Here is a 14016-nt window from a genome sequence, read left to right as displayed (position 1 = left end):
GAAAGGCATATTCCAGGGTGGAATGAACACCAGTTGGGAACCAAGGCTGAGGCTGCCTGATGGACAGATCCCTCCGTTATGCTGACAGTGTTACTTAAATGTTTGTGGCAGCCTTATAAAGCAGGAGACCTGATCGCGTGTCTGACGTGCGATCCCAGGGGACTTGATGGACTGTCACTAGGAGATAATCATAAATTCTCTGCTTCTTTTTCATACTGCTCTAATAGTTGGGGGAATCTTTCAGCATAGTGCAGAGCATTTGTGTATAGCAAGAAAGCTCAGCATGCCATTTTATTACTTTTATCTATTATACATGATAAATTCTGCTTTCACTAGGTCTGTATTGTAAGAGCTTCCTGGAAGACCAGCATGGAGGCATGTTAACAGCACCCTCTCCTTTCTCATTGCAGTCCTAATCACAGCCATAAGTTGTTAAAGGGCACCTTGCAGGGATTCTTCCTAACAACCACCGATTATTTATTCATCCTAGCATTTATATGAGTTGGCCATTGAAATTTGTCTGTAATTGCTTGCCCTTTTGTGTGTTATTTCCTTGCTAATGTGAGGGGAACAGAAAGGAGTAGCCATTCAACACCTGTGGTTTAGAAGCCCTTCTACAGTTATATAAATATTAACTGGAATGCGATCTGATTGAGACAACATCTCAGTTTAAAAGCACTAATGAGCACGTGCAAATGAAAACTGAGCAGAACAAAAGAGTAAATAGGTGGGAAATCTAAATACAGAATAAATTAATGGAACCCAACTAGCAAACAATGTAAGTAAGGAAAAGGAGATGTTGAGCTGAGCTGATCACAGCACAGTTTAAATAAATGTGACAAATATGCAACTGTCCACAATTATGCTTGCTATCTCCAAGAGATGGGAAAAAAGAACTCCCAACAGAAAGGTATGGAACTTACTTATATTGTGGCAGTGTTTCTTAATCAATGCCAAATCAACAAATCCTCAGTTGCAGATCTGCTTTACAAGTTGTTATCTTTGTTTTCCACCAGATACCATAAATTGCACCCTCACATGCCAAGAATATTACTAGAGAATTCATTTAGCTCTTCCTTTGTGTTGACTCTATTTTCATTGGATCCATAATTAAAATGCATATATGAAACTCAAAATTATAACTAGCATTGCTCTTTTACTTCTGAGATCTGGAGTTGGGATGAACCAAAAATATACAGAAAAAGCTGAAGAGAAAATCCATCACCAATTGGGGCTTCAAGCCATGTGTATGTACAATGAAATAGATGCACGCAAGCTTCTCATACAATAGAAAAATGCACAGTGCAAGCAGGAGATTTTTTTTATGCAGAACATATATCTTTATAGGAAGTGCCCATTTATAGAAAGCTACATTTTAATGGGAAGCTAACAGGCAGCAAACTGGTTCAAAAAGCTCAGTAACAAAATTAAACATGGTGGTTTCAGCTTTGATGAATGCCTGTAAGTCCCACATGTATGGTAACCACCAGCAGGATAAATCTGTGAATTTCAGTGACTCATAGAATAAGCCTAGGAGCTGCCATTGTAATAATTTAATCTGAAGTTCTAGAAAGCTGGTCAGAGAAACTTATTCACAAGGCTTGGAACATGTTGTCTTGTTCCCAACACGTTGTTATTTGGCTTTGTTGGAAGCTACATTACCGTGGTATTTCCAGGCTTGGGGAAACAGGGTTGTCTTTTTGTAGGTGTGAGATGGAAGGACAGATGTCTCTCCAGTGACTCCTGCCCAGAGAATGGATTTTGCTAATAAATAGTAAAGGGGAATAGTTGGTCTTCTATCCAGGGCTCCTTACGTGAGCCACAAATCTTGGACTCAGTCAGTAGGTTGTCAGAGGTGGTGGAAGACATTTCTCTGTCACTGTCTTTGACACAGGAAGGGATCCTGCTCTTCACTTGATACAGTAGTTGCTGAGAATTGGAACCAAAGGTAGCACGAGTGGAAGCCCCTTGTGGAACAGTTCTGTCCTGTCCTGTCCTGTGCAGCTGTGTGCACCCTCAAAAAGTGTCTCTGTCCCACTGATCAGTGGGAGGGAGATTGCCCTGAATCAGGCAGAGGCACTTTGTAAAAGTGAAGCTCTACCAACAGGTTTTTTTGGCAAGCCTCCCCCCTCCCCCACAGTCTGCCATGACAGGAGCATCACCTGCAGTCCAGGTAGACTTTGTAGAAGGAAGGAGGGCATAGGACATATCAATTGCAAATGGCTTTTTGCTCACACAATCTTTGGATCCAACCCAATGATTTTTCCTTTGAATTTTTAGATTTTTATCATTTGATTTATTAGGATTTTGAAGCCATCCGACATGGTCTGGTGGTGAATGTTACCACGTGCTATATAATCTGCTCAACATTTCCAAGGAATTGTGCCTCATTTTGCATCTTTTGTTTAATTTTCATGAAGTGGCTGGTATTACTGAGTGAAGACAGCTCTAACAAGATCCTTGTGACTGTGTACCACCCTACTTTACATATGGCAAGTCAATATAACCAGTGCGTACCATCATAAGTGAAACCATATTGCTGCATGTACACATCCTTGGAAGCTGCTGTGTACTGTGGCTTTCAAACACATGTACACCTTTTACACAATGGACATGGGTATACTTTTCCTTTTCATGAGTATATATCCATGCAGAGAAAATATTGCCTATCAGCAGCCTTAAGTTTGTTCTTGTTAGTGTGGTCTCCCTCTCCAGTTTGGATCAAGATATGCATCATTTTCCCATAGTGCCAACATTTCTACCATATGATATGGCTTTGTGGGGAATGCAACTCTGCAGATATGTTTATGAAATACACAGAAATATCAAATGAACGCAGTTCAATGTCATGATTTTAATGTGTCTTCCTTTTTTCAGTGTCATGAAGACCAGCAATGATACTCTATTCCTTTTTCCTCCATTTTTTAAACGTTTCATTCCTTCTTTGTGCACAGTAATGTTTATTTTCTGCCTCTATATACAGTACTGTGGATTGTATATAGAAGTTGCTGAGGTAGGGATCGGAGGCAATAGATGTTCATGCGGAGAGGGGGGAGGGGCAACCCCGGAGGGGGTGGGCAGTTGGCGTACAATGCTGCTGACATCTGATAACAACCCACCAGGCTCCACCCAACCAGTGGAAATGGCAGGTAGCATTAAAGAAAAACCACCTCTGTAAAGAGACGATTTAAAATCCCGTAAAGAATCCAGAAGAAGAAGAAGTGGTAAATTGTGGGATAAAAGCCTCGTGTGGAGAAACCCTCTGTCTAATATAACACACTGGCTTTCTTTTAAGAACAGGGGCAGGGAGTGTTAAGCAGCACAAGCCGTGCCAGGTTTGGAAAGTCTGCTCCATTAGCCATCCCAGACCAGATATCCATACTGATTTTTGGCAGAGGAAAAATTAAATTAAATTAATATTTAAATAAAACCACAAACTGTATGCAAATGATAGACTAGCAGTTAAAAATGGCCAGTGCCCTCAGTTTCCTCCAGGCTACCACACCATATTTGTCAATTTTTTGACAGTGACAATGTATCATTACCAGCTAGTTTTAAGAGACAGATGTACCAATGCTCTTTTCCCCTGTAGCAAAAATCTGGTGGTGACTGTCATTGATGAGTAGTGTGATGGTCTTAGTGTCACTCACACTCTGCTTTTGATGGAAATTGTGAGGAGCTGGATCACAATTGATGGAAGGTTTTTGTGCAACACTTTGTGCAACACTGTTATGCAACACTTCTCCCACTCACCCCATCCTGAACTGATTAGATCATTTGACAGAGCTTTATATGAAAATATGGATGATGTGGAGAAAGTGGATAGACCTCTCATAACTCTAGAAGGTGGAGTGATCCAATGAAGCTGATTATCAGGAGAGCTGGGCCAGACAAAAGGAAGCATGTTTTCACACAGTGCATAGTTTATAGAATTCAGTGCCACAAGATGTGCTGGGGACCACTAGTTTAGGGCCAAACTACACACAAACCGCCAGCATGAAGGGGCAGGGGATCCAGATTGTGACCCTAGTGTTGGGGTAGGGGGCTTTAACCTCTTGTGCCCTCTGCTGTAGTCCCAATATGGATAGGGGCCTTGGTGCCTAAAATTTGCATTGCAAAAAAACATCCAATTTGTTGCAATATGACCCTTTTTTGCAATGCAAATCTGCACCCAACGGCAAAACTATGTGTTTAAAAGGGGATTAGACAAATTAATGGAAGATGAGCCTGTCAATGAATAGTAGTCATGGTGGCTATATGCAATCTCTAGGTTCCATAGGCATAATGGTCTGCCACTAAACAGTGAAGAAGAAAAAATTACAATGAGGTTAGATTAATAAAATAAGATCAATTCCAAAAAAATGTTTAATACACCACTAAAATTTTGATCTACAACATACATATTCAATCTTCAGTGTAAACATTTCTTTAAATTAAGGGAGACATGCTAGTATCTCCTTTGTTAAGGCCCATCTGTAAAAAAACCCAACATCCTCAAGGTTCCATCATGTAAAATGGTCATCAGGGGTGTGTTGTTCTAAACTTTATAAAATTGAAATGGTTCAGGAGCGAGAAAGAAGTGTTGTTTTTACATACCCTGAAAATTTCAGGAAGATCTGGAGGGAGAAAGACCAGTTTTTAAAAACACCCCCCCCCCCCAGTCACACGTGAAAGTGGGGGAAGAGTTAAAAAGTAAAGAGAAGCCACTGCATTGCTTGATAAAGACAAGTAACCACTCCCACCTTCAAGCTTTTCACAGAGTCTTAGGAATTCTGCAGCCCCTAGGAGAGAGGAAATCAAGGGAAATGCAGACTAACAGTTAAAAACTGATGAGTCTGTCCTTTGATCAGAAGCAGGAGGGCACCAGGAACAAGATGGTTTGGCTTGCTTTTTGTGTGTGAAGAGGCTATACAATTTTCAGGCAAACACCAGAAAGCAGGGAAACTGTGAGCTAAGGCTCACAAGCCTTAACAGAAAACGCAAGTGAAATTCTCATTCTCCCAAAGCAGATAAATCATGTGGACAGGATGGAGAATATGATATGCAGAGGTGACTGTGGGGTTGTGGAAAACTGATGATGAACAACTTAGGGCCACCTACATCTCTTTTTTGAGGGCAGCCTTTCCCAACCTGGTGCCCTGCAGATGTGTTGGACAGCAACGCTTCCTAGCATGGCTTGTGAGCCTTAGCCCACAATTTCCCTGCTTTTTGATGCTTGGTTGAAAACTGTATAGCCCTAACTCTTTTTTTTAAATTGTAAACTGGTTGTAATTCACCCAGAGAATATTAATTATTGGGTAGATTAAATATGTATTAAATAAGTAATAATTAATAAGCCATAGGTTTTGGGTTATTGAATTTACATATAAAAGGCATACCAAAGATGAAGAGAGAAAAATACTTCTACCCATCATTAAGAGAGTGGCAACTATATGCAGCCCCTTTGTTTTTCCATTCCCTTTTGCCAACATTGAATATATACCAAATGTGAAAAATATCAACCATTCTGTTATGTTTCTCTTCCTTCTGTTTCAAAATGAGTAGCATCATTAAAGACAGGTGTGAAAAAACTAATTTTAGTTACTGGATGGATCGATTTATCCCTCAGTTCTTGATGTACTTTATCATTTTAGGAGATAGTGGTCTAAATTTTCTGTTACTCCTTTGCCACAAGGGCAAACAAAACCCAAAGATGGAAGTTTTCTGTATCTACAGTAGATACACACAGGTTGTATACTGTAGGTCAGGCCTAAAAAAGAAAGGACATAGTAGCACTTATCACCTAGAACTCCCAGATCAAACTGCTCTCAATAGAAAATCAATGATCTACAGCATATCGTGATCAGTTATACTTCTCTTGGTTCTCACTTAAAAACAGCCCCTTAATCTAAAATGCTACCCACCAGCATCAGGAGATTTATCTAACAGAGACACAAACCAATCTGCAGCCAACTCTGTCTCCATATCCATATCTGCATAAATTGCAAGGAGATGCTTGAATGGAAAAACATTAGATGTAATGTGCAGACATCCTTCCAGTAAAAGTGGAGAAGAACTGTACCAGTTCTATAGCTTGGGCTTACAACAGTATGGCAGTTTGTCTGATAAAGGAGCCAGACCTGTTGACCAGTTTTTCTTTCATCAATTTAGTGTGTTCAAAGCTATAATTTTGGATGTTAAAACGATTGGTCTGCTGGATTACAACTTATCAAAATGTCAAATTCTATCACCTCTTCTTAAATAGAGATAATGGGTTTCTGTCCTGCTACAGTTGTCAATTATCTTGGCAATGCTAAAATGTTTGTTATCTATTACTGCTGCTGTGAATGGTCACTATGCTTATTTTGTGTACATTTAAGCTTGGACATAATTGTCACATGTATTTTTTACATTTCTTTTCCATCTGACCTTAATGTTTATTTTTTTTTCCTTTATACCCATGTGTGTATACCTACTGAGGATAATACTTCATGCACCTGGGACTCCAGTCCACAAAAGCATGAATCTTTAAGGTACCACAAGACTGTGTTGTTTTGCTGCAACCAACTCGGGATGGGTGAGAATTTCATTTCAGTTTTGATAAGAATTTGTCCATATTTGGGACAAAAAGAACTTGAGATTAAAAAAATGAACGCAGGAGAAACTGAAATGGATAGATTCATCCATCCAGGCCCAGAGCTTTGAGTGCTTAAGCTCTTGAAAGTTTTGGATTGAATCCCTGTCTCTTCAACCATAGCCCTATTCAGGTGTTCTCAAAATATGTTGTTTAAACAAGTGAGGAGGAGGAGGAGAGCTAGCCTCCTCCCCTTCCATCGTTGCTCTCATAGCCCTGTACACATGGCAGGCGACTGTCTGAAGCTTCCGCTATCCGTGGGGGCACTCCACACAATTCTGAACGCTGATTGTCCACAACAACAATGAGGAAGGAGAGGAGCAGTGCTGGAATGCTTCCTCTCCTCTCATGTTTAAACAACACACTTTCTGAGCTGCTCTGCATTAAAGGAAAAATTGGGAGCCGGTGGAGCATTTTACTTCCTTTTCTGTGGAGCATTGACGATTGGCTCTTTAGACTGTGAATGTGACCAAACGTCCTTTCTCAGCGCCTCCATATCGTTGAACGAAAAACAACGCTATCTAGTGGCTGAAAAATAGCACTACATCGCATGGTTTATATTCAAACCTCAATTAAAAGAGGTTTAAATTGCGACAGCTTACACTGGGGATAGGGTGGGAGGGGCCCTGGATGCTGATGACGTCATGTACTGGGCCTGCAAACTTCCATGAGTGGCCAATAATAAATGCCTCATGTAGAAGCGGCCTCAGAATGCCTGAACAGGGCTCATGTTAGTGTTGAATTAGGGTTGCTGCCTTTTTTTCTGACCGGCTCCTCATCTTTAACAGCTGCATGGCAGGCAGATACATTGTTGTCCTCTCTTTGCTGGAAATAGCTGTACCTATTGAATTTGACTGCTGCAGATGGGTGAGAATTTCATTTCAGTTTATTTTACCAAAATTTGCAGAGTTCTTCATATTCAGGAGAGAAAGAACTTGAGGTTTTAAACAATCTGAATGCAGGAGAAAGCAGAACTGACAGATCCCTACAACTGGCTAATACAGTTGCCCCCCTGGAAAAAACCAGCTGGATTCTCACATGGTGTAATCAGGCTTTAGCTTTAGATTTGCTGTTGTCTTTCAACTTCAGAGTTCCTTTTTGTGTCCTGATTATTATTTTTTCCAGAGAGGTACTCTGATGTTAATTAAAACCGCTTTGATTTTCCCACCAGAGAATTAGGTCTTATGAGCCTCCCCACATCCGCCTTTGGTTTCCTGCTTCTCTAGTAACCATTTGGCACAGAAGATTCAGCTGGATTATAATATTCTAAAAATAAAATCTGTTTGCAGATTGCATCAGGTTTCTCTTGGAAAGTATTTATTTGTTTGAAAATGGAAAGATTGTCTTCTGCTCTTTGCCCTGATAGACAAAAAGTGAAAGTCTCTAAAGGTCCAAAGGAGTGGAAGTATATTTGGCCTACTCTAGTGGTATATAAAAGAATCAGTGGCCTGTGAATAAGTAAAGCATTTGAACTTACCACATGCTCCAGTTCACCATAATCATTGCTCAGTTCGTTATGAACAACATTAAAGTTAAAAATAGAAGGAATGGAAGGGGAAACAGTTACAAGGCTTGTGCTGTAGTTTCATTTTTCGTGTGTGTGTGTGTGTATGAATAATAATAATAATAATAATAGAAAAGTACCTGGAATACAATACAGAAATTTAAGATAGCTTGAGGGGGCTCTCACAGCTCCATGCTTCCGTGGAAGGAGAAACAACCTCTGTAACCACTGCTAATGTTACCTGGAGGAAAACTCCTTCCAAATATGGTAGATTCTAAACCCACGATGGCAACTCATCTGCCAATTCACCCTAACGGGAAACTTAATTAAACTCCAAGTATCCTGGCCCTGGCTTTAGACGTTTCTGATGCTCCAGAGGAAGGGGCGGAGAAAGCTCTCATGACATGGGGGGGGGGTCAAAAAACTTTCCTGAGCCCAGTGGGCCACCACTGAGGTTTAAGAAAGTAATCTAGATAGGCTGATTTAAGTATTTTTCAGAAAGTTGACTAGAAAATAATCTAAGAAGAATACTGAGATCTTGCCTATCTGTCTGGTGTAGTAGCCCCATCCTGGCTAACACCCTGCATGCTATTTTTCCCATATCTTTTCCTGTAAGTTTTCTTCTGGTGCCTTACCTGGCACTGAAGTTCAGTTAATGCTCATCTTTGATTCACTTGTGTGAAGACAGGTACAACATTTGCCTATTTCTGATAAACTGGTGTGCCCTTCCCAGGCTTGCTGCTTCATATTCCAAGATGGATATTGTTAGTCCCAGCTTGCCCTGATTTGAATATAGGAAGAGCTTTAAGGTCGTGCTCTACCAAAGATGAAATAAGTTCCAGAATCCAATGCCATCTACCTCCTTAAGGAATAGTAATGAAATCACAATTAAATATTTGGCCCATACCCGCATAGGCTGTGAACCAAGCAGGCTGCTTTAAAAAATATTGCAGCGTTGCGTCCTCTTGTTTAGGGTTCCAGCCAGCTAGCCATGACCACTTCCAGGATACTTCCTCCTGTCCCTATGTTTTTCACATGGCAGGCATAATGTTTAAAAGCCTTTTATCCCATGAATCAGCCCCAACATAAGCAGCGTTTCTTCACCAGCATCAGGAACATGTATTGCTGGTGGGAGAGATGCTGGAAATGTTTGGGCCAAAATATGGGCTAACAGCCCCTTCATGGATCACTGCCTTGTTGTGGCGAAGGGGCTTGCGTAACTCAGTGAAGCCATAAGCTATGCCATGCAGGGCCACCCAAGACGGACAGGTCATGGCAGAGAGTTCTGACAAAATGTGGTCCACTGGAGAAGGAAATGGCAACCCACTCCAGTATTCTTGCCAAGAAAACTCCATGGAACGTATCACAAGGCTAAAAGAGCTGACGCCGGAAGATGAGCCCCTCAGGTCGGAAGGTGTCCAATATACTACTGGGGAAGAGCAGAGGGTATTTCCAAGTAGCGCCAGAAAGAGTGAAGCGGCTGGGCCAAAGCCGAAAGGACACTCAGCTGTGGATGTGTCTGGTGGTGAAAAGAAAATCCGATGCTGTAAAGAACAATACTGTTTCGGAACCTGGAATGTAAGATCAATGAATCAAGGTAAGCTGGAGGTGGTCAAAGATGAGATGGCAAGATTGAATATCGACATCTTGGGAATCAGCGAACTAAAATGGACAGGCCTGGGCGAATTTAATTCAGGTGACCATCATATCTACTACTGTGGGCAAGAATCCCTTAGAAGAAATGGAGTAGCACTCATAGTCAACAAAAGGGTGGGAAAAGCAGTACTGAGGTACAATCTTAAAAACGATAGAATGATCTCAGTACGAATCCAAGGCAAACCATTCAACATCACAGTAATTCAAGTCTATGCCCCAACCACTGATGCCGAAGAAGCTGAGGTTGATCGGTTCTATGAAGACCTACAACACCTTCTAGAACTAACACCAAAAAAAAGATGTCCTCTTCATCATAGGGGATTGGAATGCTAAAGCAGGAAGTCAAGAAATTACCAGGATAACAGGCAGGCATGGCCTTGGTGTACAAAATGAAGCAGGACAAAAGCTAATAGAGTTTTGCCAAGAGAACACGCTGATCATAGCAAACACTCTTTTCCAACAGCACAAGAGGCGACTCTACACATGGACATCACCAGATGGTCAATATCGAAATCAGATTGATTATGTCCTTTGCAGTCAAAGATGGAGAAGCTCTATACAGTCAGTAAAAACAAGACCTGGAGCTGACTGTGGCTCAGATCATGAGCTGCTTCTTGCAAAATTTCGGCTTAAATTGAAGATCGTAGGGAAAACCACTAAACCATTCAGGTATGACCTAAATCATATCCCTTATGAATATACAGTGGAGGTGAGGAATAGATTTCAGGGATTAGACCTGATAGACAGAGTGCCTGAGGAACTATGGACGGAGGTCTGTAACATTGTTCAGGAGGCAGCAACGAAATCCATCCCAAAGAAAAAGAAATGCAAGAAAGCCAAGTGTCTGTCTGATGAGGCTTTACAAGTAGCTGAGGAAAGAAGGGAAGCGAAAAGCAAGGGAGAAAGGGGAAGATATATCCAACTGAATGCAGAGTTCCAGAGAATAGCAAGGAGAGACAAGAAGGCCTTCTTAAATGAACAATGCAAGGAAATCGAGGAAAACAACAGAATGGGAAAGACTAGAGATCTCTTCAAGAAAATTGGAGATATCAAGGGAACGTTCTGTGCAAAGACGGGCATGATAAAGGACAAAGAAGGCAGGGACCTAACAGAAGCAGATGAGATTAAGAAGAGGTGGCAAGAATACACAGAAGAACTATACAGGAAAGATCTGAATGTCCCTGATAGGCATGAGAGTGTGGTCACTGAACTTGAGCCGGACATCCTCGAGAGTGAAGTCAAGTGGGCCTTAGGAAGCATTAGTAACAACAAAGCTAGCGGAGATGACAGTCTTCCAGCTGAGCTATTTAAAATCCTAAAAGATGATGCTGTTAAAGTGCTGCACTCTATATGCCAACAAATTTGGCACACTCAACAGTGGCCACAAGACTGGAAAAGGTCAGTTTACATTCCAATTCCAAAGAAGGGCAACGCCAAAGAGTGTTCAAACTACAGCACAATTGCACTCATTTCACATGCCAGCAAGGTGATGCTCAAAATCCTACAAGCTAGGCTTCAGCAGTATGCGAACCGAGAACTACCGGAAGTACAAGCTGGGTTTCGAAGAGGCAGAGGAACTAGAGATCGCCAACATTCGCTGGATCATGGAGAAAGCAAGAGAATTCCAGAAAAACGTCTATTTCTGCTTCATTGACTACGCTAAAGACTTTGATTGTGTGGATCACAACAAACTATGGCAAATTCTTAAAGTGATGGAAGTATAAGACCACCTTACCTGTCTCCTGAGAAACCTGTACGAGGGTCAAGAGGCAACAGTAAGAACCAGACATGGAACAACCGATTGGTTCAAAATTGGGAAAGGAGTACGACAAGGCTGCATACTGTCACCCTGCTTATTTAACGTATATGCTGAGTACATCATGAGAAACGCCGGGTTGGATGAATCACAGATCGGAATTAAGATTGCTGGGAGAAATATCAACAACCTCTGATATGCAGACGATACCACCCTAATGGCAGAAAGCGAAGAGGATCTAAAGAGCCTCTTGTTGAGGGTGAAAGTGGAGAGTGCAAAAGCTGGTTTGAAACTCAACATTAAAAAAACTAAGATCATGGCATCTGGCCCCATCACTTCCTGGCATATAGAAGGGGAAGAAATGGAAGCAGTGACAGATTTTACTTTCTTGGGCTCCAAGATGACCGCAGACAGTGACTGTAGCCATGAAATTAAAAGACGCTTGCTCCTTGGGAGGAAAGCTATGGCAAACCTAGACAGCATAGTAAGAAGCAGAGACATCACCTTGCTGACAAAGGTCCGTCTAATCAAAGCTATGGTTTTCCCAGTAGTAATGTATGGCTGTGAGAGCTGGACTATAAGGACGGCTGAGCACCGAAGAATTGATGCTTTCGAACAGTGGTGCTGGAGAAGACTCTTACGAGTCCCCTGGACTGCAAGGAGGTCAAATCAGTCCATCCTAAAGGAAATCAACCCTGAGTGCTCATTGGAAGGATAGATCTTGAAGCTGAAGCTCAAATATTTTGGCCACCTAATGCGAAGAGAAAACTCTCTGGAAAAGACCCTGATGCTGGGAAAGACTGAAGGCAAAAGGAGAAGGGGATGGCAGAGGATGAGATGGCTAGATAGCATCACCGATGCAATGAATATGAACTTGAGCACACTCTGGGAGAGAGCGCAGGACAGGAAGGCCTGGCGTGCTATGGTCCATGCGGTCACGAAGAGTCAGACATGACTGAACGACTGAACAACAACAACAACATGGGCAAACAGGTTTTTAAGAGTTAACAGGGGTGGGGAACTTGCAGTCTTCCAACTCACATCAGCCCCAGCCAACATGGCCAATGATAAAGGATGATGGGAGTTGTAGTCCAACAATGTCTGGAGGAGCCACATCCAATTTGTTTCCTACCTTGTTAAAATAAGGCCATCTCATCATTCCACTTAACCAAAGGCCAACTACAATTTCTCCCCACCTCAGTGTTGATCATTCAGTCATGTTCCCTTGGTTCTAATTCTGTGTTCCCAAAGTCAGCGTGACAGTTTGCTCCTCACTACAAAGAATAAATAATTAAAACATGGCTTCCTTGTAGCCACTTTGTTGTGTAGTCTACTATACTGCTTTTAATTCCCTAATTTTTTCTGACCTAAGGGCTGATCTAGACGGGGAGGCCACCAAAACAACTTGCCCAGGTCAGTGCTTCTTCCTGGACCCTGTCTTCCTTGTATCCTCTGCCCATCCTTCCCTGCTGGTGTTTACCTATCTGCATCCTGTGGTCTCCTCGTATTATCAGTACCATGTTATGCCATGTCATTAATACCAAGATTTCCCACAGACTCCTTGAACATTCTGCAACCACTTCTGCTCTCATGTATTGTTTTCTGTGCCATAGGCTGCCTTCTTGAGCTTATATAATACACTGGAGTTTGCACTGTGAGTCTTGCCCATTCCCTTTGCTCTAGCCTGCATGACCCTACCCTTGCAAAAGTCTCATACTCCAGACATTGCTTCATGACAAGTATTGATGACAAAGGGAACTCTTACTAATTAAAAGAGCAAGGCTAAGGCAGCAGTCCTATGCACACTTATTTTAGAGCAAGCCCCTATACACACAATGGGACTTACTTCCAAATAAACAGGCATAGGACTGGGTGGTATTTGTATGTATACCGGGAAGGGATTACTTGCTGCATTGGACATGAACCTTGTAATGCATGCATGGTGGTGTGTGACTCTGTGCCTATCAGGAAGCTGCCATGTGCACCAAGTTACCAATGTTCTATGCGAAATAAGCTATTTGCATTTCATTGCATACTTCGCAAGGTTCCTGGTTTTTTGACATGGAGATTAATCTCTGTTTAAGGGGATTAATAATAATGTGTGAAGAAGCTCTAGTTCTCCCCACCTTGATGCCCCCCTCTTTCTACATCTATTATCATTCTGAAATTACACTGTAGTTGGCTTGGCCCTGTGTTTCAGAAACTTTCAGTACACCTTTTGAATTTTATTTCGGACTGACAGAAAATCATAGCCATTGAAAGATTCAAAGAGCTTTTATCTTAATTGGTTTTAAAGGACAATTTAGTTATGGCTTGGGATACTGGACAGTTTCATAATCCAGATGGCTGCCCAATGATTAAGTGCTTGCTGTTCAAAAAAATGCTTCTGAACACTTATATGAACAGAGCAATCGTCATACACACCTTGGGAAAACTGAATAGCTTTAGCTTGCTAATCCCCAGGTAACCAGCATCCCTTTGTTTCCA

At 41.8% G+C, this 14016-nt stretch overlaps 1 protein-coding gene across 4 annotated transcripts in view; it reads left to right on the top strand.

Annotated features, from left to right (window-relative positions):
• The window catches only part of SERGEF (secretion regulating guanine nucleotide exchange factor), a 170770-nt gene that overhangs the window by 109206 nt on the left and 47548 nt on the right, over positions 1–14016 (top strand). Inside the window, exon 11 of one of the 4 annotated variants that reach the window (XM_084855050.1) lies at positions 2421–2827. The exons of 2 other annotated variants lie outside the window; for them this stretch is intronic. In XM_084855050.1, coding sequence (XP_084711176.1) covers positions 2421–2440 — 20 coding nt within the window. In that variant the 3' untranslated portion in view covers positions 2441–2827. Of the gene's footprint in view, positions 1–336; positions 1127–2420; positions 2828–14016 lie in introns of those variants that run through there. One more of the 4 variants, XM_084855049.1, reaches the window with a different exon arrangement.

This window comes from Heloderma suspectum, chromosome 1 (assembly GCF_057233095.1).
Source record: "Heloderma suspectum isolate Gila_16-S chromosome 1, 16-S_ref, whole genome shotgun sequence".
Classification (NCBI taxonomy): domain Eukaryota; kingdom Metazoa; phylum Chordata; class Lepidosauria; order Squamata; family Helodermatidae; genus Heloderma; species Heloderma suspectum.
This window is presented reverse-complemented; position numbering and strand designations above follow the sequence as displayed.